The 22687-nt window shown below is 37.8% G+C and overlaps 1 protein-coding gene across 1 annotated transcript in view; it reads right to left on the bottom strand.

Moving 5' to 3' along the window:
- LOC135466500 (structural maintenance of chromosomes protein 3-like) overlaps positions 1-22687 on the bottom strand; it is a 44445-nt gene that overhangs the window by 12982 nt on the left and 8776 nt on the right. The window contains exons 4-22 of the mRNA XM_064744019.1: positions 19136-19275; positions 18529-18608; positions 17656-17734; positions 16505-16622; positions 14555-14669; positions 14032-14092; positions 13491-13571; positions 10438-10602; positions 10103-10224; positions 9135-9279; positions 8780-8848; positions 7301-7404; positions 6578-6677; positions 5170-5330; positions 4254-4395; positions 2927-3077; positions 2051-2200; positions 638-707; positions 225-303 (exon numbers count right to left, since the gene is read on the bottom strand). Coding sequence (XP_064600089.1) covers positions 225-303; positions 638-707; positions 2051-2200; positions 2927-3077; positions 4254-4395; positions 5170-5330; positions 6578-6677; positions 7301-7404; positions 8780-8848; positions 9135-9279; positions 10103-10224; positions 10438-10602; positions 13491-13571; positions 14032-14092; positions 14555-14669; positions 16505-16622; positions 17656-17734; positions 18529-18608; positions 19136-19275 — 2132 coding nt within the window. The remainder of the gene's footprint in view (positions 1-224; positions 304-637; positions 708-2050; positions 2201-2926; positions 3078-4253; positions 4396-5169; positions 5331-6577; positions 6678-7300; positions 7405-8779; positions 8849-9134; positions 9280-10102; positions 10225-10437; positions 10603-13490; positions 13572-14031; positions 14093-14554; positions 14670-16504; positions 16623-17655; positions 17735-18528; positions 18609-19135; positions 19276-22687) is intronic.

Raw genomic sequence — 22687 nt, 5'->3', positions numbered from 1 at the left:
ATATTTTTTTTCTTTCGATTTCCTGTATCAAATATTTGTGATTATGTTGGTTTAGTTTGTGCCTGGCATTTTCAATGAAGTAGCATTTGTGTTCATAATATTCAGTTTTCTACAAACACAAAGCATAATTGCTTGAGCAGTAGAGTAGTTTGCTTGGCAGGTGATGGCCCTCTACCCATATTATATACTTCTCACAATGGTGAAAGTTCAGTTAGATGATTTACCTTTGCCTTGGCTTTTTCTATTGACTTTAACTCCTCTGTCATTAGCCGTAAATCTGCTCTCATCTTATCATATGTTACTCTGTAATCAAATCACATATTCATCATAAATATATTAGTGTAGGCTAAATGAGCAGCTTGAGTAGGTTCATCCAAAACTTGACAGTTATATATAATAGATAGATGGACAATACATTTACATATCATCTACCATCGAATATTTCTTGACTCACACTAGGAATGATGCTTCCTACTATCTTGAATGGTTTTCACTATACATGTAATATCATGTGAATCAGACCAATAAGATTTTAGCAAAAAGAATACAATTTTGGAACATTTTTGACTCAAGAATACAAACGTATTTTACAATCACATGCATTCAAACTAGGGATGGAGAAGGCTGCAAGACTTACTTGTTTTTACTGTTCTTTGTTTCATTCTTCTGCATCTCACTCACTAAGCTGTTGATCTGACTTTCAACCTGTAGGCTCAGTTAAGGTCATTTCAAAGTAAGATGCCCAACCACAAGTGCTTCACATAATTAACATAACTCATCATATTTATGATTCTCCTCTAATCAGTTTTCAAGATACGAGCAAGTAACTAAAAACCTGACCTACAATAGCCAGGAACACGACTCTCCTTACTGATCAGGGAGGCTTCATAACAATCTAATTTCAGAGATTTTCTATTCCATGCTTACGGTAAATGACCTGAAGTTACGCACGCGAGTTAATGTCGTTTACTTTTGTATACTCTGAGTTTGCAACAAGATGACAAAAGAGAGTGATTAGCCCCCTGCCCTTTCATTACCCTGCATGGCATTTAGCAGATCAGGTTGCTAATCCTCACCACACGGGGTCAAGTCACTGACAGTGAGGTCAGTTGGTCTCCTGTGTAGTAGGCCTACATCTACATCTCTAAATATACCCATGAATGAAATCGAAGGAAGTATAAAGACAGGCTATGTCTATAACAAGCCGTTAAATTCCAAACAATGTATGAAGGCATGACCACGCCAAACAAGGAATGTACATGCTCAATGTAGACTGCACCTCACACGGTTATCTGGTAAACGGTTGTCTGCTGAAAGCCCTCACTATGGAACGAATATGTGTGCAAATGTATTTTAGCTAAAAACGAATTTCACTGAGAAATATCTGTCATCACCTTCCCGTGTCCATGTAATTCCAATTTAGTATGTCAGTCTACACTCACATTATGTAAATTAAGTATTCATCTTTACGATATATGGGTGGAAGTTGAGTCTATTACGCCAGAATGAACAAGAAATTTTCAGCTGCAGTGTTGCAAACGCACTTGTGTGTAGCTGTTGCTTTCACCACAATCTGACATCTTCATCTTGTCTGCTGGTAGGCCCAGTTTGCAAGTATGGACTCTCAGTGTGTTAAATTCTGCTACAGCTTTGTATACGGAAAGCCCCGCACTTTAAAAACAGATATTTCACATGACAATCCACTTGTGTAAATGAACTCGATAGTCACCCTGAATCTCCACACAGTTTTCTGACAAATCGCAAAATAACCATAATAAAACCTGTATCAGGGAATGTTGCAAATTGCAAGTACTAAAATTATAATGAGGAATATTTACGCCATTTACTGCAATACACAAACCTCTGAAGCTGGACAACTCGATCTGAGGGCCTACAAAAAAAAACATTTTTATCGACCTCAGACTAAATTATTAAGCTGTGACTACATGTAAACAACCAATAAAAAAAACACACACTACATGAAAATATTAAAAACTTCAACATGAATCAGATTGCTCTTCATTCTTTCACACAAGCTGCAAAAGGATATTTTCCAACTTCTCTTTGTGTTCTTTGTATTCCACTTCCTTTGTCTCTAGTTGGGTGAGCAGGACTTTCTTTCCCTTCTGGAGATCGAGTCGTGAGCGTCTGGTGTCATAGTACCCCCCAGTCAAAGCACCTCTTCGACTCACCTGATCACCTGACCAATCAAACAGCAAATTTAAAAAAACATTCTAAGAGCTTAATAGCAATACTTCAAAGTTCTGGACTGGCCAGGAAATAAAAACAATTGTGACCCTGTTACTTAAATCATAAGGTAATCATGGCTAACTTAATATTTACTTACAAAGTTAAGCCCTGATTTCAAGAAAAGTGTGGTAAAAGGAGAGTTTTAAGTTTTATCGCTGAAAGTAAAAGAAATTCAACTGTACCATGTCACCTCTTGGAAACTCAGCAAGTGTTTTGGTTTCATTCACTATGACATGAGCGTCTTGAAAAATATTTTGGATAAAGTTATATAAAGCAAAGGAATGATAGGTAAAATCACGGAAATTGAAGGAAAACAAGTCAAATGTACCGCCAGAACACATCGAGAGAGTTGATCCGTAAATTAGGGGCAACAAAAGTTGCCTAACATTTCTAACAAGTCACATGATACAGTGCAACTTTTTTTTTTAGCTTTTACCTACAAAAGACTTCAGTCTCAAAACTCCTCTAATAACGGTGACCAGGTAAAAGAGAAACACGTTCAAAGTTTTAAAACATACAATCTTCAGTTAACATGAAGAAAGATGTCAGTCGCACACACACAGATGCATGTCCTGATATCGACTGACCTTGGATCACGGGGGTCAAAATGCAGCTACTATGCTGATTTACACACATATCTGAAAACACACCTCAGCTGCCATCTACAGGCACTTACCATCCAATGTGATACAGTCAAGGTTTTGTGTTCTGGCAATTTGTGTGGCCACCTCAATATTTCTACAAATAAGCGTCTTTCCAAACACATGTTTTATGGCTCTGTCAAACTGAGGTTCATAGGTCAGTTTACTCAGCATGGGGATAGCGTCCTGTAGCAGAAAAAAATAAAAAAAATAAAAAGAAATATTTATTTATTTCATCGGTGTTTTCTTCTCAAAAATATTTCCCGTTTACGATGACTGACCGGTTCACGAGTAAGAGAAACAGAGCAGAGATGTAGATAAATGAGTTTCTATGTTCTTAAGTGTAAATGTCCCCCAGCCCCTTCCAACACCCCTTTAACATTTTAAAGCATTCTCACCAGGGAATTCACATGAACAGCCAAGTGCGCAAACTACAAACTAATCTCATCTAGCTGTTCAATAGGTCAACATTCATTTTGGAAAAGTTTCCCCCTGAAACAAGCTACCAAGAGCAATGAATTTCTTTTCCAGATATTTCAGTGGTTGAAATGTGTTCTCACTATGAAATTGCCATGGTGGAGTTAAGCCATAATCATTCAGACATCCAATCATTCAAGATACAATTTTAGTAATCACTGAGAGTAAAACCAGATTTGCTACAAAGCTACAGAAGAGCTCCCCTCCAGGAGAAACAAGAATGGAACATTTCAGCTCAATTCATACAGTGTTAAAACAGTTACCTTAACATCCATTCTAATACACAAGAGAGACTGTCAAAAATATATTTTGCAATATATGTAAAAAAAATACAAAACCCTTAATATTTACCCTAAGACTGATTCTAATACACAAAATCAATCATTTTACAATTAGAACTCCCTACATTATCCTGTGCAACAAAACTAAAGCTTTTTCCCCAGAGTGACCGCCTAGTTATCTGTTCACCAGTTACACATGTGAAGTTGCTATTCAATTTATAATGTATCTGAAGTGAAACTTTCACCACATCATGTTTGTGCAAGCCTTAGCTGGAGCACAACACTACAGAATGTCACTTCTTGTGGTTGTTATAAACTTGCTCTTAATTGGCATCCATTTTTATTTTTTCATGCTCAATGCAAATACCCTAATTCTTCAATCTTTTTGCAAATTAAAGGGCAACTTTCAGCGGAATTTATGCATGTTTGATTTGATTTCGTAGTCAAAACTACATTGGTTGGATTAGCCAATTTCAGGGCTTAAAGAAAAGTATAATTTTATCCGTCTACATGGAATAATGTCTGCAGAATATACTTGAATAAACATTTTACAAACATATGAAAAGGTTGAAGAATTACAGTAATCATTTGAGGCACAACTCACATTTGTGTCTGGGTACTTGGTATCTCTTCCATCAAGTCTGTTCAAAGGCATAAAGGTTACCTCCCCTGGCAGCCGCTGTCGGTTCATCTCCTGTAAGATGCGTGTGCCTGTCTTGTCGGTGTCCACAATGTGATGAAACAGCCTGAAAAATACATAATTTCAAGTATGTTCCATTACACATAATCATCAATAACAAAGTAGCATACACATCAAGAAAGTATGCAAGCCAAGCAGTTTGAACCACTGTCATCGAAAACTAATATCAAATTTGTATGACAAAATGTTGTGTACCTTGCATTTACATTCCTAAAACTGTGAGAAAATGTGAATACAGTCTAAAAAGACTACGAAACTGCACTAAACAAAACCCCTCTGCTATGCGGCTCTTTGTAATATGATTTCCCAATCACAAAGAATGAATACAGTTTTTCATGCTCTGTGCACACTGATTCACTAAAGCAAGAGCCAAATATAATCTCAGAAAATAGCTTTAGGGACATAGTGATTGATTGATTGATTGACTAATTAACTAATGTTTACAACATGCTGAAGTATATTTCGGGTATATGGCGGTGGGGAGGTGGAAATCGGAATGCCCTGTACAAACCATCGACATTCACCAGGTGCTTTAAAGATGTAATGGTACATGTAACAAGTATGAATTCTGACCAGAGAAAGTAGGTTACACACCATTTATGCTAACCACAATACATAAATACAACAGTGACAGTAAACAACAGGCATGCGAGTAGAGCTGAAAAAAAAAAACAAAAAACAAGTGCCATCAGAAATTTTTTTTTATTTAATTTTTTTTTAATCATGTGTCACAAAGGCAAATATAGTGGTCCAAACAGACAATTTCATACTGTATTTTGTATTCAAACTATCATCTTGATAAACAAGTATTTTTGCCTACCTGTTTCCAGCTGTCACTTCTACACAGGTGTAGAAAGTCTTGTCACAGTCCATGTTTTCAATCATCACTCCATAGTAGCCATCAGTCAACTCCGGATATTTTCCTGTATCTCGGAAAGTTTGTAAGACTTTCTGTACACTGTCAATGCCATTGAGGATTGCCTGCGCATAAAATTAGAAAATATCACACTATGATCTAGACTGTCTACTGATTATACATATACTGGGCACACAAAACAGATCTCCAATATTGTTATTTTTTGGACGGATGAACACTATTTTGTGCATTTTGAGGTCCGATGATGTCTTTTTTTTAATGTTTTGCTTTCAGCCAGCATTTTTTTTTGGTGTACAGGTGCATTCTTGGTATTAAAATAATGCAAATATCCAAAGTTTCTTGATGAGAGGGTATATACTGAAGGCCTTGCCTAGTGATAAGGCTATGAGTGCTTGACATTGGTAAGTACTCATCCCAACAGCATGCACAGGAAGGTCGAGATTTTGATAGTCAACCCCATGTCAGGATTTTCACAGCGACTTTCTCACAGACTGACCATGGAATGTTGAGTTTGAGTTACAGCACTCATTGTAGCTTATAGAGTCTGAAGAGAACAGATTTTTTGCTCAAAAATGTCACCTTCAATAGCTTGAAATGTAGTACATAGTCTGCTGAAGTTTTTCAAGAGTTTTCACTATCACCTGTACCCTTTTGGTATAAACGTGGGAGTGAACCATAGTTTATTCAGACAAAAATGCACATGCTTTATCAAAATTTACATTATCAACTGTAAATACTGATTCTCTTGGACGCTAAAGCAATACAGCATTTTCACAAGATGTCCATGCTGGAGAGTGCACTAAGCAAATCCTCTGAAACTAGTGATAATATTATGCAAATACTGCTCACGTGGAACTATCTGAACTCGCACAGTCGTCTTCCACAGGCAGCCATTTTATTTTGTACAGCTCACAAGAATATCCATGCGCAGAAGAAATGCAAACAATGCACATGTATCTTGCACAATGTTTTCTTGCATCGTGCACACTACATGTACAAAAGCTATGGATCCAGTACTTCTCTTCAGACTCTGCCACAACTCCATGAGACCAGTGTTTGGTGTACTTTCATCCAGCAGTTAGAAGTGATATGACTACTTCCCATATCAATACATGTCTCTCTGTATACCCTAATTCTTCTAATTATTGCGGCAGATATTAGTAGTGTTGAAAGTAGAATATTACATTTCTTCACCAGCATTTTGGAAAAGTAAAGATATGAGTATGTTGTTCATTAGATGGTCTAACCATGTGAGAAAAAAGAAATTCAACATTCCTGCTTCAATTACACATATATTTGCTAAAATGAGCTCACCAGGTGTTCCAAAAATTAAAAGAAATTGGGTACCCACCTTTCCAGTGATGGACCTCAAGCCCTGTTCTTTCTTGCTCAGTTCCTCTCTGGCTGCCTGGAGTTCCTGCTGCATCACACTCTCTTGTCGCCAAAGTGTACTGAAACCAGAAGAAACAATCAATCAATCAACCACAGATTTATTTCATGCAATTCTTGTTTACGTCATACTCAAGAAATGCTTCTTATTAAAAGGGAGGTCAAATCTACAGGTGGCTAAAATCCAGAGTGCCCAGCGTAAAAAAACTGACCTTTGCCAAGTTACAAATTTTCCCACACATGAAAGACTAGTCACAGTAATGGTAGACAAGTGGTGCTCAACTAATATAACACTGCTAAACTTCCACTACCAAGACCCTTGGAAAACGGAGAGCGGGGGAATATACAAATTTCCTGTCTAAGGATTCTGCCTATTATTTGCAAATGATATCTATCCGACGACGTATTTGCAGTTGAGGTTTGAACTTTGACTTTGTCTCTCAAAAACTCTTTTTTTTTTTTTAAATACCATCCAATGCATGTAATATTTCATCTCCATAAGCAGATGAGAGATAAATTTCACCGGAAGTAGCATTTTTCAAGTTACACATTTTGTTTGACTCTGAAAGTTTAATCCACCTTATGAAGCTTGATTAATTTCTCATCAGCCTTTATGCTTCTGATAGTGCATTTTTTCATACCAAACATTAAGTGAAAAACAGAAGACCGTACTTCCTGTACTCACTTCCGTTCATTCTGTAAAGCATCCTTTTGCTGCTTCATGTCTTGGAAGGTTTTGTTGTTGGCATCAATGATGGCTCTATTCTGTTCTATCTTCTCAGTCACCTCCTGCAGAAAAAAATCCACAGTTAATCCAGCTATCAATTTATCTGAATGTGCCTAAAATGGGTCATTAATACTATTCGACCGTTGAAGATTTAAAAAGACTGGTACTGAGTGTTTCAGCTGAAAATTTCCCACAACAAACTTAGAGATAATTTTTTTAACAAGACATTAGCTGTGGCCATAAAGCCATATAAATATCTTCTACAACGCACACTGGCTACCGGTAACTTTTGGGATGATAATTTTTGGTATAATAACAATGGCAGGGTTCAACTTTCCTGATGCTCTGACATTACAGAATCTAGTAAAACTTCAGCCACACTGCAATTAGTTCAGCTACTATGGCCATAAATATTTATTTATTTGTTTGATTAGTGTTTTATGCCGTACTCAAAAATATTTCACTTATGTGACGGCAGCCAGCATTATGGTGGAAGGAAACCGGGCAGTGCCCAGGGGAAACCCATGACCATCCGCATGTTGCTGACAGAACTTCCCACTTATCAGCCTGAGAGGAAGACAGCATGAGCTGGACTTGAACTCTCAGCAACGGCATTGGTGAGAGGCTCCTGGGTCATTACGCTGCACTAGTGCGCTAACCAACTGAGCCACGGAGGCCCCCATCCATAAATAAAATAGGTAACCTGACCGACTCTCCCAAAAAATTCAAAAGTTTTCTGAATTTTTGCAAAACAACTATCAAAGAAGAAAACAGGTTTTTCCGTTTCAAGAGCATGATTAGATTAAAATCAGATGCGCTATGAAGTTTTAAAATCAAGTTAACACAAAATTATTAAACATTTTAATCAACGCGACTAGTAAAAGACATGATGCAACAAAATGAAGTCGCAGATTGTTTGCAGGCTTGCCTTCAAAATAAAATCTAACAATTTGGCTGCATTCACTGCTCACGTTTTCTACCTTCATGTGGGTAGGTTTATCAAAAATGCAAATCAAATAATTTTGGGGAGAAGGGTCTGCTTGTAACATATCAACATATCTGTATACCATAGAATCCAACATACCTTGTCCAAAATCTTTGTGACTTAGCAACAATTTAATAATTTGTTTGATTAGGCAGAGGATTATTCAGGAAAGAAATGAAAGCCTACTGAGAATTAAAGTTTGCTCACTGGGTGTCAACTGGCACATCAGAAATGTTTTGTAACTAGGAAATGTTCTTAACTAAAGCAAAGGTAAGCTGAGAGGAGATCAGAGCTGAGTATTACTCACTAAACGTCTACAGGAAAGCATTTTTAAATGTCATCTCTGGTCAACTATCTGTAGATTCTGTATCTGTAGATCATTGGAGGTTTTAAAACTGATTTCTATTTTACTGTGATCTGTAATGTATGAAGAACTGTGATCTCCAACTTACTGCAATCTTGGCCTGTAGGTCATCCGTCTTCTTTTCATCTGTGGTCAAATCTTCTTTTAGTCTCCCAATCTTAACAAAACAAAACAAGATGAATCATAAACAGTGTGCGCCTTGAGCAACTTTCACTTGACTGAATAAAATCCTTCTGTGTATTATGCAGATCGGGAGCAGGTAGAGTTCAATAAAAAACTATGAAGAGTGCCAAGGTCAGCGGCACCCTGCAGTTGAACAGCCCTTGCAACATAACGAGAACTCATTTCACCAGACGTAAGTTATTCCTGAAAAGATCAGACCTTGTTGTCTACTTGTAGTGTGAGTAAAAGAAAAACTAAAAAAAATCTCCTGGAGATTTCACCTGCTCCTCTTTGTCCTTAATGGCTTTGTTCAAAGATCTCAGCTCTTTCTTAATCCAGTTATCTCTGTCATCACGAGATGTGAACTGGTTTCCTCGACCCTGCTTTGCATACAATTCTTTCCTCCTCTGTTCTGCCAAAGCCAACCTAGAAAAAGAATAATTGACAAATTACAACGTCAACCCATTTAAGCTACAATAAATTTAAGAACACACATTATGGGGGCACTGCAAAATATTGAAACTGGATAACAGCGACGTCTTTTGTAAATGGCTTGTACCCTGACAAAACCAAATTACATGGGTATCACTTCACATGAACAGACTCCACACTGAATGAAGCGTTTATGTTTACGAACTTCCTGGTACCAGAAAACATAGAAAGTATGTTGACACTAATGAGAAGGATACGCAAAGTGTTTTCTTACTCGATTATAGCTTTTATATGAAGAGCTTTGCAGTTTAGCAGATATTTGACTTGAAACTTCAAATGTGTTGCCTACAGGCACTGGGTTGGGTTGGGTTGGGTAGTCATGCACAATCTCCATTCTCCAGAAAGTCTTAATTCGCCTTTTTGACAAAAATGACGACCACATAACAATCAAAGCGCAGTGGTCGTGAAGGACATGTGCCAATACATTGTGATAAAACTGAGGAAAACATGAACTATTGGCGACAGAAGCAGAAAGACAATAAAATAATTCCTCATTAAAGCATGAGCTTATTAATAGGTTTTGTCAGCTATCCATGCACAACTCTCCTGGGTTGCCCAGTCAGTAAGAACCACAATTACACACACAAGGAATTATGGAATACACTTGGTAAATCTCAGGGCAAAACTTTGGGTACAGTTTATTACAAAGTGAACCTATGGTGACTTTGTGGAAGCATAAGGAACACGCCTGCTCTCAAGAACTCAAGGAAGTGAGACACCATATAAAATAGCCCCCCCCACCCCCTTTCCCACTTACTGTTGAGCTGCATTCTCCTCCCTGGCCATCTGAGCCTCATACTGTGGTACAATGGACTCCAGTGTTGCCTGTGTCTTTGAAATCTTCTCATTAAGTTTGCGCAACTCATCCTCTGCTTTTTTCTGAAAAGATTGTGAGGATATTAAAAAAATTTTTTGCAACATTTTTATGTTCTGCATCATCACTGAAGTCATAGAATTCAGTTAGCCAGCATTTTAACAGCAAAAACACCTTTCTCTGCTTGATGTGGTTGCCATATTGAATATAACAAAAGGTGTCCTTAGTCTGCCAGTATGAGAAAAAAAAAGCTTCTCAGGTTTCATTAAGAAGCTTACCCGAGCACTTTTGTCCCCCTCCAGTTCGTCCTGGAGATCTTTGATGTTGAGTTCCAGTTTGGCTTTGCGTTTGGTCAGTTCCTGGCTCTCTCCTGATAACTGTTCCTTCTCATCAAGTATTCCTTGCATCCGAGTCTTCAGCTCTCTCAGTTCTTTATTTATAGCCTTTTAACAAAAATAACTGTGTTATAACAGATCTTTTCACCAATACATTTTATTTTTGTCTTCAGATTTTTGCCTGTGTGGATTCACTAAGTTTACGGATTTGATAAACTGTGAACACAGAACTGAGATACCTTAATTCTTCAACCTTCTCAACTGCTTCTGCAGCAAATATTTTGAAACATTCCGAGAGAACGACATGTGGTGTAGAGAAATAATTGGCACAGTCTTTTGAAATTTGTATCGTTAATGACACAAACAAATCAATTTCTGTGTCATGTTCATAATAATTGTAGGCATAAATTCTACAGAAAAAAGTGTTTTAGTGGTTGAAAAGGTTGAAGATTTAGACAGTAATCAGAAATGAACCCACTTCACCAAACACATCCACACATAAGGACACAAAGATGCTTCCTTTGTTTTGTAAAAGGGCTTAAAGATAACGCTCACTTATAGGAGACACATAAACATACAACTTCCAGCGGAGTACTACCACTTACAACGTCACACTCACACTGTCTATGTATCACCCATGGAGAACCTCCATTTCAGATTCTCCAGGGCTCCACATAGATACATATGTATCTGTGTTGTTATTCAAATTTCTCCAAAAATCTGCAAGTTCTTAAATGTTTTGTACAAGAAAAAGGATAAAATATAGATATGCAGCTGGATACGCAGTTGACATTGTGATAATGAACAAATGTGAGTAGGGACCCATTGTCACCTACATGTATGTATCTACATGTATGTATCCGTTGAGAATAAGTGCATCGAAAACAATTGGAGCTCAAGCCCAGATTTGAAGTTAATATCTATCCATAAAGCTGACATGACTGAAATCACGGAAATAAGAATTTGGTAACCAAGGCAACAGCAGAAATGAACCAATGTGAATCATGACACATCATGAACTCTGTATCTATGTACCCCCCCCCCCCCCCCAAAATCACCAGCCACCTGCTGACGGTCGTGGGTTTCCTACCATTGTAATGCTTGCCACTGCTTACCAATCAAATAAATAAATAAATAAATGAAGAAAAAAACATTCCGAAAATACATGTATTGCAAAAAGCAACAAAGGTCAACAACCAGTTAAGGCTGTCAGATTTATTTATTTATTTTTTGATTGGTGTTTTACGCCGTACTCAAGAATATTTCACTTGTACGACGGCGGCCAGCGTTATGGTGGGAGGAAACTGGGCACAGCCCGGGGAAACACACGACCATCCGCAGGTTACTGGCAGACCTTCCCATTTACGCTCGGAGAGGAAGCCAGTATGAGCTGAACTTGAACTCACAGCGACCGCATTGGTAAGAGACTCCTGGGTCATTACCCTGTGCTCATAACAAAACCCATAACAGAACTAAAATGGCTATAATTGACAAAAAGGATCTAAAATATAAAAAGTGGTCTGTAACTTGTCTAGATGAAGCCACTGGCAAAGTTTGGTTTCAGAGTAACCAACCATCTTGTGAAAAATTCTAGAAAACTGTCAAAGTCACAAAAAATAATTGTGCTCAACATGACCAAAGCAGCAACATTGATCAGTAACTTGTAAGCTGAAGCCAGGTATAATGTTTCAATTCAATATACATGTAAATACCCAAATTGATAGAAGTCCATCAAACTGTCCACAACAGCCATGAACAAAATGGCCTGAAACTCAACCCTGATCTGTAACTTGTCAAGATGAAGCCAGGGACATTGTTTCAATTCAATATACATGTAAATATCCAATTTGAAGTGAGCCCATCAAACTGTCCACAACAGCCATGAACGAAATGGCCAGAAACTCAAACCTGACCTGTAACTTGTCAAGATGAAGCCAGGTATAATGTTTCAATTCAATATACATGTAAATACCCAAACTGATAAAAGTCCATCAAACTGTCCACAACAGCCATGAACAAAATGGCCTGAAACTTAAACATGATCTGTAACTTGTCAAGATGAAGCCAGGGACATTGTTTCAATTCAATATACATGTAAATACTCAAACTGATAAAAGTCCATCAAACTGTCCACAACAGCCATGAACGAAATGGCCTGAAACTCAAACATGATCTGTAACTTGTCAAGATGAAGCCAGGGACATTGTTTCAATTCAATATACATGTAAATACCCAAACTGATAAAAGTCCATCAAACTGTCCACAACAGCCATGAACGAAATGGCCTGAAACTTGATCTGTAACTTGTGCAGATGAAGCCAGGGACTTTGTTTCAATTCAACATACACGTAAATACCCAAACTGATAGAAGTCCATCAAACTGTCCACAACAGCCATGAACAAAATGGCCTGAAACTCAAACCTGATCTGTAACTTGTCAAGATGAAGCCAGGTATAATGTTTCAATTCAATATACATGTAAATACTCAAACTGATAAAAGTCCATCAAACTGTCCACAACAGCCATGAACGAAATGGCCTGAAACTCAAACCTGATCTGTAACTTGTCAAGATGAAGCCAGGGACATTGTTTCAATTCAATATACATGTAAATATCCAATTTGAAGTGAGCCCATCAAACTGTCCACAACAGCCATGAACGAAATGGCCTGAAACTCAAACCTGACCTGTAACTTGTCAAGATGAAGCCAGGGACTTTGTTTCCATTCAATACACTTGTAGATACCCAAATTGATAGAAGTCCATCAAACTGTCCACAACCGTCATGAACGAAATGGCCTAAATCTTGATCTGTAACTTGTCAAGAGGAAGCCCAGTACCTTGTTTCAATTCAACACAATGAAGCGTTCACAAAAAAACATTGTGGAAAACAAAATTTTTGACAAAGTGCCATAAGATGTAAACTTACACTCCTTATCGGTTATCAGTTGGGGACTAATAATAACAATAATGTAATTCAAATGCTGTGCATGTACCTTGACTTGATCTGCAGCAGCTTGTTGCTGATCTCTCAGTTTCTGGCTGTGGACACCACTGTTGTCTCTCTTGTCTTGCAACTGCACAGTAAAATTAAAAAGTTACATTAGATCTTAAGCAGCTATTATACACTCAATCCCAAAAATTGAAGATAACATGAGAGCAATTGCCTTTAGAGTCTGTATTGGGAGCAGAGTGGTTCTCCACTGCTGTTTTAGTCTTTATCTATATGTCTAGTACTTTGCCAGGTGAGTTGGGGTTTAGCTGATTGCCCATCTTACATATGTGGAACTTTCTTGCTTTTCTTGGAGTCCAATTTAGCATTTTGTTCAACATATGGTACATAAAATACATTTTCAGAGATAAATAAAATACTGAGAAATGTTTTCAGGTTTGAGAGGAAAATGTTGATATCCTACCATGAAAATATAAGGTTTGGCACAAAATTGGTATTTTAAGAGATGAATGACACTCTCAAAATCAGTGTGCAACAGTCATAGGTAAGATTTTAAGTCAGTTATCAGAACTAATGTACCTTACCTCTTCCAATTTCTTTCTTGTGTCTCTCAACTCATGGTCATGAATTGTGTACTCAAGTGATCTATACAGAACACAAACAGATATAATGATACAAGTATGAACTCTGACCCAAGGTCATTTGCACTCACCACATTAAAAAATGTTCTGGGGAGCTGAAGGGTCAAAACGGCTTACATTAAATTTAACATGGGAATAAATTACAAAAATATAGAAAAATTGATGTCCACAACTCTCAAATTCAAAATTTAATCAGGTCATGCCCACAACGAGGAAAATGTGTGTGCCAATTTCTCAAATTTATAAATACATTTTTAGTGCTAGAAATTAGAATGACCAACTCATCAATGTTATCTAAAGGCAAATGTGTCAAAATCTCAATTTCCAGTTCAAAAAAACTTAACATTTTGACATGTTTTTAAATCCTGACAGAAGTCAAAACTATTTTTGTGGAATCCAGAACAGGTCATGCCTGTCCAGACAAACAGAGAGAGAAAAAGTGTGATGTTCCTGTGAACAGCCCTACCTCCTCATCTTGTCCCATTTCTGGTACTCCTTCAACTCCTCTTTTTCCTCCTCCAGAGTCTGAAGACGCTCCTCTATGTACTTCAGCAGGTCGTTGATCTTCTCACGCTTCCCCTCTGTACAAAACAAGCATACAATCAGCCACCAAACATCAACCACATGCTTCTTAACACAATCTCACTTATTTATCATATTCTATTCTAGGATAAACTTATTGTATTAGGCAAGAGGAATTTAGAGACCGTCCTCATAAATCGTGTATCTTCGAATAGCAGAAAACAAATTCTTTCTGCATCATTGCAAACGACTGGTGTTATGTCCATTTGTGGGACAACAATTTGATTTACTTGATTTATTTGATTGACGTTTTACGCCGTACTCAAGAATATTTCACTTATTCGACGGCCAGCATTATGGTGGGAGGAAACCGGGCAGTGCCCCGAGGAAACCCACAACCATCTGCAAGTTGCTGGAAGACCTTCCCACTTACGCTCGGAGAGGAAGCCAGTATGACCTGGACTCACAGCGACTCATCACCATAGACCTTCACGGGCATTTTATCACGTGGCTAAAACAAAACCTCCTGTTCGATATTGCAATCGTAGATTTAGTGATGAAATCTTAAGGTATCTACACCATGCCCTCATTTCGCTCTGAGCAAATTAATGTCTGTGCAGTTATGTTAAATCGTCAGGATCATGCATATATATATATATAACAGCTCTGAATGCTGTTGATTCCCCCTCAATACTTAAATGTACAAGTTCCTTGAAGGGAGAACATTGAAAAAATTTTTTTATCAAAGCTCTCATCTGAGATATTTATCAGGAATGGAAAAGATGTAGTGGAAGTGCAACAACAACAAATTTGCAGCTGTATGTCAGATTTTATGTTCACATATTGCCCTATGATTTGTATTCGCCCACGAGACAAGATTAAAGGATTAGTGTCCAGATTTATAATTTATCCGTAATTAGCTACCCCTGTATATCTTGTTAAATTCAGTGTAAAAAAAAATATTGAAAAAAAGCTAACTAGGCCACGCCTACACGGCAAACCAAAATTAACCTAATCGCTGATGCCAGTCTCTTGGCAAGAAGTTTTTACTTATGATAAAATTAAGGTCTCCCTCTAACATTTACACAAATATTTTCGAGAACTGTTTGTTCTCTGGTTTTGTTTTCAGTAATTAACATAGCCCTATACGCTTATGAACCTATTAGTTAGGACTATAGACAGTGTAGGCCTATCCACATTACCATTTGTTTTACCAAAAAAGAATAAACAAAGAATTAACATTATGACCACTTAGATCAAATTTTATATTGTTGTGCATTCTTGAAAGGTGGGATAAAGGCATGTTTCACAATGACAGCCCACGATGAGCATGGCCGAATATGGTGTAGGAATCATTGGGGTGAAATGGAAGTTTTTGGCTTCAGATCGTTTGTAAGTTTTTCAGTCAGTGTTATAAATTACTAATGCAAAATTATTTGCAACGCAAACTACACAAGTAGGTTCAGTACCTACTACGAAGTTTTAGTTTCTACCTTAGTCTGGCTATGGATTTCCTCTTCTCCCCCTAGTCAGTACACGAAAGTTGCGTTCACAAATAAGTTTCTGTCATTCACAGAATACGAGAGGTAAGCCCACAATTTATGGGAACAGTAACTTATGCTAAAAGAAATACAATATTTGTTCACACCAACATCTGGTTTATTCCAGTGTCAAGTGAGGCAATTACACATGCATATACGGTAAGCCCTGTATACAGGAGCTTGACTGATTTAGGTTGGGGCTGCGACCGTGCAACCTCTCCACGAGTATTTGTGTTGACGGAACATTTTTAACACCTTTCTATTGGCTGTCTATCAAGTTTCCGTTTCGATGTTTTGGGTACTGTGTATGCCGGCGATTCACAATCTACTTTGGCGAAGGTAAATTTACAAACCTGTCTCTTTCAGGATAACTTTACTCTCCTCTTTTCTCTCATCATACACTCTTGTCCCAGCCACTTCACGGAGAAGTTTTAATCTTTGAGAATCGGGAGCTGTGGCCATCTGGTTAATCTGACAAATTGAATTAGTGTGAGATATAAAATCATACATAATTTGTACAAAATCATGTTTATATATCAGTAGTAGTCAGGCCACATAACACCGTCTTGTCTCAATGAATCTGTGTTGGTAAAGAAATCACATGTGTTGAGTACAAACATGACTTTATCAGCCAAGGTCAAGGCCCAGTGTCACAACTATTTCTTCAGTCTGACTTTACACAATAGCAAACAGGAAGCTAGGGGCTCAGTGGATGTGAAGAGACAAAATGAACCAGTCAGGAAGGCTGTATGTTATAAGGAGTTCTTCAGCTGTCAAACAGCTGAGCTAAAACAATTCAACAAAACAAAAATACTGTTACTTGCCTAATCTTAATTGTCTGTGGTAATCTACAGTCTGTTCTAGTATTAATTTTAAACAAACAATGCGCACACAAGTATTTTATTATCTGATCAAGGGCCGATTTGACGTACTTGACTGAACGCTTGGAAAAATGAAAGTAATGAAAACCAGGCTGCGATGGATGTGCATTTCTACTCGGTTTACACATTGGACATATTTGAAGCAGTTGTCCAATGAACGTCCCCATTCCCATTCTGTCTATAAAACAAATATGGTGGATACTTTTTGACACCTTTGCTGCCAGGTGTAAATATATTTGATAGTAAATTTGTGGTCACCAGAAGACAGACAATTAACCATGACTGCTTAAAGTAGGTATCAGTGAACAACATCCCTCTATGGACATCAAGGGAGGGTATCAAATTATGTCTTCCCCCAACTTCAAAGACACATGCAGAAGTCAAATGAACCGGTGATCATTATGACAGTTGATTTTCAGTACCGAGGACAACTGACAACAGGCAGATAGGATTAACTATAGTCAATGGTTGGCAGGGTTCATGAGCCCTTCCCCCGAGGGGTAGGGCGGATATTTATGGCTGATTTGTGCAAGTCAGGAGTCTGCTGTACAGCAGGCTTGATCCTCATGCAATGCCTTATTTCAGCTGATAAATCATGATTCACATAATACATGACTAGATACCTTTCCTTGTTTGACGATGTAGTATGGATTACTACGAGAAAATCCAGCACTTTCCAACAGATTCATCACATCTCCTTTCCTGAAACACCAGACAGGGATTTTTTTACAGGTCAGGTTGTATATATTTTCGAATACAAGAGAACCAGCTTAAGATAAATATATCCAGTAACTCTTCCCAGCTCTGTTTTCATGTTAACATGTGACATTTACTAACCTGGAACTCAAGAGCCTTAATATCTGTTGTCAATACAGTAGTCTTAGCTAGAAACCCATCCCAAATCATTTAGGACAGGCCATTTTGAAATATGACCAACAAGGCATGAGAAGAAGTCAGTGCTTATTTTGGACCACGGACCATCAATGCCATTCACTAAACAAGTGGCCACAGTCCACAATGACTCGAAAACCTGGCTATTGAGAAGGTGAGTGTGAATGGCTGCACTGAGTGCTGCAATGTGGTATGCAAGTTGCTGTGCCAAATCAATCAGGTATATTCCGGAGAACACCCACTAAAAGAGTTCCAGGTATAATTCTGAATATCAAGACTACAGATCAGAAATCTGAAACTTAGCTAAGAAGAATATAACAGAACAGAATAGGGTTTTATTATGTCCTATCATCTACAGATACTCCAATCTGCTATTTCAATCATTAACTTCTTTCCAATTACTTCTACGATTTCATTATTCATTATCATTAATTCATAAATACGATTTAATAATCAGATATTATCTTGTGGGCAAATTTCAAGAGAAAAAGTCAGCAATACAATGCCGTACATAAATCCTTTAAATGTAAAAACTTACAGATCAATATATCCACACACTAGAACTACTAAAATCATCCAGCAATTCTAAATGAATATATCCTTACGTCACCATCTTCTTGTCCAAGAAATACTGATCCTTTTTAGAACCAATAACACGCCGCAGTACCACCTCATCTTTGTCAATCTGCAAAAAGAATAAAAAAAGAAATAATAAGAGAGATCAAATTAATAAACAAAATAATCCATTTGATAGAGGTAAAATAAGACCTTTTAAGTTCAAATGACCCACTTAATAACAGCGAAAGTAGTATATAATCTTAATCTATTTTAATTTTTAACATGCAGTCATCAGTTGGTCAAAAACCTTGGTGGAAGACAAATCTTCTCCCATGAACTGGATGAACAATGCAAGCAAACTTCAGACTTTAAAACGAAAGACGCAAGTGTTTCACGGCACGCCTTGCTTCAGTCATTTATTTTAAGTTACCTATTTCTTCCAAAGCATGTTAGGTCAGCTGTCACAGGTTAGCCTTTACAATTAGTGCGTGCAAAAAAAAAGGAAGTCGCTAGCGCCCCCTGAGAACAGGAGAGATAAACAGAGAGACGGTCAGAAACTTGTGCATGATCAGGACCTTGAGATAGCACTTGTCCGGTCAGCATAACCCCTTTAATACATGCATTGAACATTTCACGGTATATTGCATAACTTACAGGAATCCTGTTGTCAGAATTATCAAAGATAATTTCGACAAAGGCAGAGATAACTCTTGGGCCTGTTCCTTCGTGAAGAAGAGCCTGGCGCTGCTCTGGTCTCATGTGACTGAACTCATCCGACAACACAAACTGGATGGCTACAAAGAGAACAAAATACCGAATGGACTATAATAAGTAGACATACATCTCCACTATAACCACTGTTCAAGGAAAGTAAATATTGAAAGTTAGTACATTTGCACAGCAGTGGGTGTAATATGACATTTTTTGATAGGGTTTGTCTTCTCACTGGTCTTCGTAATCAATCATATGTGTTTCCTCTGGAATCTTCATGTAGCAAGGCTTGAGGCAGGTACGTTGGTTATCAATGTGTGAGGGTAGGGGGATGGCGGTGCTTGCGAGGAAGGCCGTGTGTTTGTGTGTATTATCTGTAAAAAAACACATATGACCACACACTTGAAAGTGAGTGTATCACAATGTGTAATGAAGTCTGCCCACATTTAGCATTGACAGATATTTCTGTATTTTCATTTTTTTGTAAAAATTGGTCAGATACCTCTCTTAACTTTTTGTTTATTTATTTGATGGGTGTTTTACTCTGTACTCAAAAAAATTTCACTTATACCACATCAGCCAGCACTTGGGAGGAAACCTTGCAGAGCCCATGAGAAACCCATGACCATCCGCAGGTTGCTGGTAGATCTTCCCACGTGCAAATGGAGAAGATGCCTCCATACTGGTGCGAGGCTACTTGGTCATTGCGCCACACTGGCTTGCTGACCCCTTCAGCCACGGAAGCCCCACATTTGGTTTAAATTTGATTCTAATATAAAAAACACTAAGTCATGAATTTGATAATTTACAGCATTTAACATGCACACACCGTATCCCTCTTGTGATCTACATGTGTGCAAGCCCTGAGCTCAATAAATGCACTACTTTTTGAGATATCCCTCAGTAACATTTTGCTTAACATTGCTTTCCCTGATATTGGGTGCCGACTGTCAGGGTACTGCATAAGTTAAATTACCATCTTAAATGTCTAACTCAGGTACAACAACGAAAATCATAAATCACTCTCTGCACAGGTTTTGTGCATGGATCTGGCTGGTTTTCAAACTTGATCTGAGGGGCCACAAAATGACCTGAACACAAAATTTTACAAAATCAGACCATATTTAAAGCAGTTATTGCCAAAAAATCTACAAACAATGAGACATACAGAATACAATAAATATGCACTGATAAGCTTGGATTTCTTATCTCATCAGAGATCTCACATATATAGCCTGTAACCTGTGGGTTTCAGGATTCCCATCAACGTAGTTTTCAAGATATGAGCACATTACAGAAAACCTAACCAAAATCAGAATCCAGGAAATCAGTGCATGTGCATATCTAATGTATGGATCTGGCTTGTTTTCAAACTTAAAGGTGAACTGTCCTGGTTTTATTTCTCACTTTACCTAACTGAATGGTATACCTGTGACAAAGAAAAAAATCATGAAAACAAAAAAAATGCATCTGGCAACTTGTTTTACTTGTAGAAATTAAAAATATAATTAATTCCGATACAAAAAACCAACATTGCATGTCTGCCCTTGAATGGCCTTAGCGTGCCAAATATGCGTGACGTAACAGTGGAACACTGGTTTAAGATGCACAATGTCGGCAATATTGGATTTGATCAGCGACACAGAGGGCACAGAGTTTTCCTACTCCTAATCTTCAGACGGAGAACCTTTAAATCTTGGAGAGGGTGGGATTTGACCGTATCAGTTCGAACCTATGAAGACAAGCCATTTGACCAGTAAATCTTCAGACAGCCACGATGATGCTGGGATGGGTGTACCCGCTTGTCTCCAAACTACTGACTGGTAAGTTCGAGTTGCATGTGAATCCTAACAAACTCCATTTCTTCTTTCATCATATATATTTTCTCTCATTCCATGTGTTCCAAACTTATAGCACAGGACACCAGTAGCGCAGCTAACGTTGTGGGAGGGGGAGGTAGCTGATGGAGGCCGTCTTTCCTGGGTGTCACTTTTAAGTCAGCGGTACTTCAGCTCTGTTTTTGTTGTTGAATGTAAGCTCAAAGTTTTAAGTTTAAGGGTCAGTTCAGCTAATAGCAAAGAGAAAGGTGTTTAGATTCAATCAACATGGTAATAATTTTTTTTCTACCCTCTATTAGAACCACTGTCTCATCAGAGACTCTTGTTTTATACATACTGGGAATTTATCTTATTCTTGAATTTTGTCACTTTTGTTTCAGAATTTACAGATACGTGGCATAACGACGCTTCATCAGATACATTTGGAAACTTCTAGGGTATAAAGTCCAAAAAGTCATTTCAGCCTGCGTGGTTAGCCCCATCCGGACACGTTTCCCTTCTGAGTAATACACGAACTTAAAGTACCCAAGACCATGAGCTCAAGTGTTGTTTCCAACAGCCCTTTTCAGGGCTACACTTTTCCAACAGCCCTTTTCAGGGCTACACTTTTCCAACAGCCCTTTTCAGGACTATCATCATTCTCTCGAACGAGATTCTTTCAGCCAAAGCACTTTAAATTAATTCATTTTTCCATCTTAAAATGTGTATAACTTCCCTGGTACCCTCAGCAGTTCAGAGTTTGAGGTTAATGCCATACTGAACAGTATTTCGGGCATACGAGGGCAGCACCAGTGTATTACAGTGGGAGAAAACCCACGCTCCTCAGTCAGCTACTCTGAGGATTTTAATTACATTAAATACTAAAGAGCAATATTTCAAATGCACAGGTTTACCACAATTTATTACATACATATACATTCATGTAATAAACAAGACCAAAATACATGCCATATTGCTAAATGGCAGGAGACCAGCCAGTGCCATCAATGACAACCTGGCCTCACAAACAATGAATGGAGTTGAAGTTGTAGCCACAACTCCCATATTCTTGTTTTTGTTCATATGAGTAGATGGAAAAATCATCAGTAAAACATATGTAATATACAGTTCACACATGGTCATCTCAGAGGTGGAAAATACATAAATTTATTTTCAATTCCACACACTTAAACAAAATCACTCCATGGGTAGCATTAGCAATAAGTTAACAAAATATAACCCAACAGGTGCTAAAATGTATTATCTAAAAGGACAACCAAAATGACCTCGTCTTTTAACTGGACCTGGTTAGTTCACTTTCATGTAACATTTTGGAGCTCCTAAAAACAAAACCCCACAACACATCATTTTAGCATACCCCCTTACTTTGTTCTGAAAGTACATGCAGAACTTCTCACCAGTTTTCAATATCTGTTTTCCATCATTTTCCAAAATTTGAGGCCATTGATTTTAATTAAATCGTGTTACGTGATTATTTACTGCTGTGTCCTTATTGACTTTTACATATATACTGGACACTGGGGAGGGAATAATTCTAGGAACTTTTGATTTCTTTGCTGAACTATAACTTGGGAATTCCTGTCCCCTGGTATATACTGCCCTTATAACTTTCTCCACGTGCTGAAACCGAAGTAAACAATGTATTTTGTTTTATTTA

The sequence above is a fragment of the Liolophura sinensis genome, chromosome 6 (assembly GCF_032854445.1).
Source record: "Liolophura sinensis isolate JHLJ2023 chromosome 6, CUHK_Ljap_v2, whole genome shotgun sequence".
Taxonomy (NCBI): Eukaryota; Metazoa; Mollusca; class Polyplacophora; order Chitonida; family Chitonidae; genus Liolophura; species Liolophura sinensis.
The sequence above is the reverse complement of the archived record's forward strand: the minus strand, read 5'-3'. Positions and strand labels throughout refer to the sequence as shown.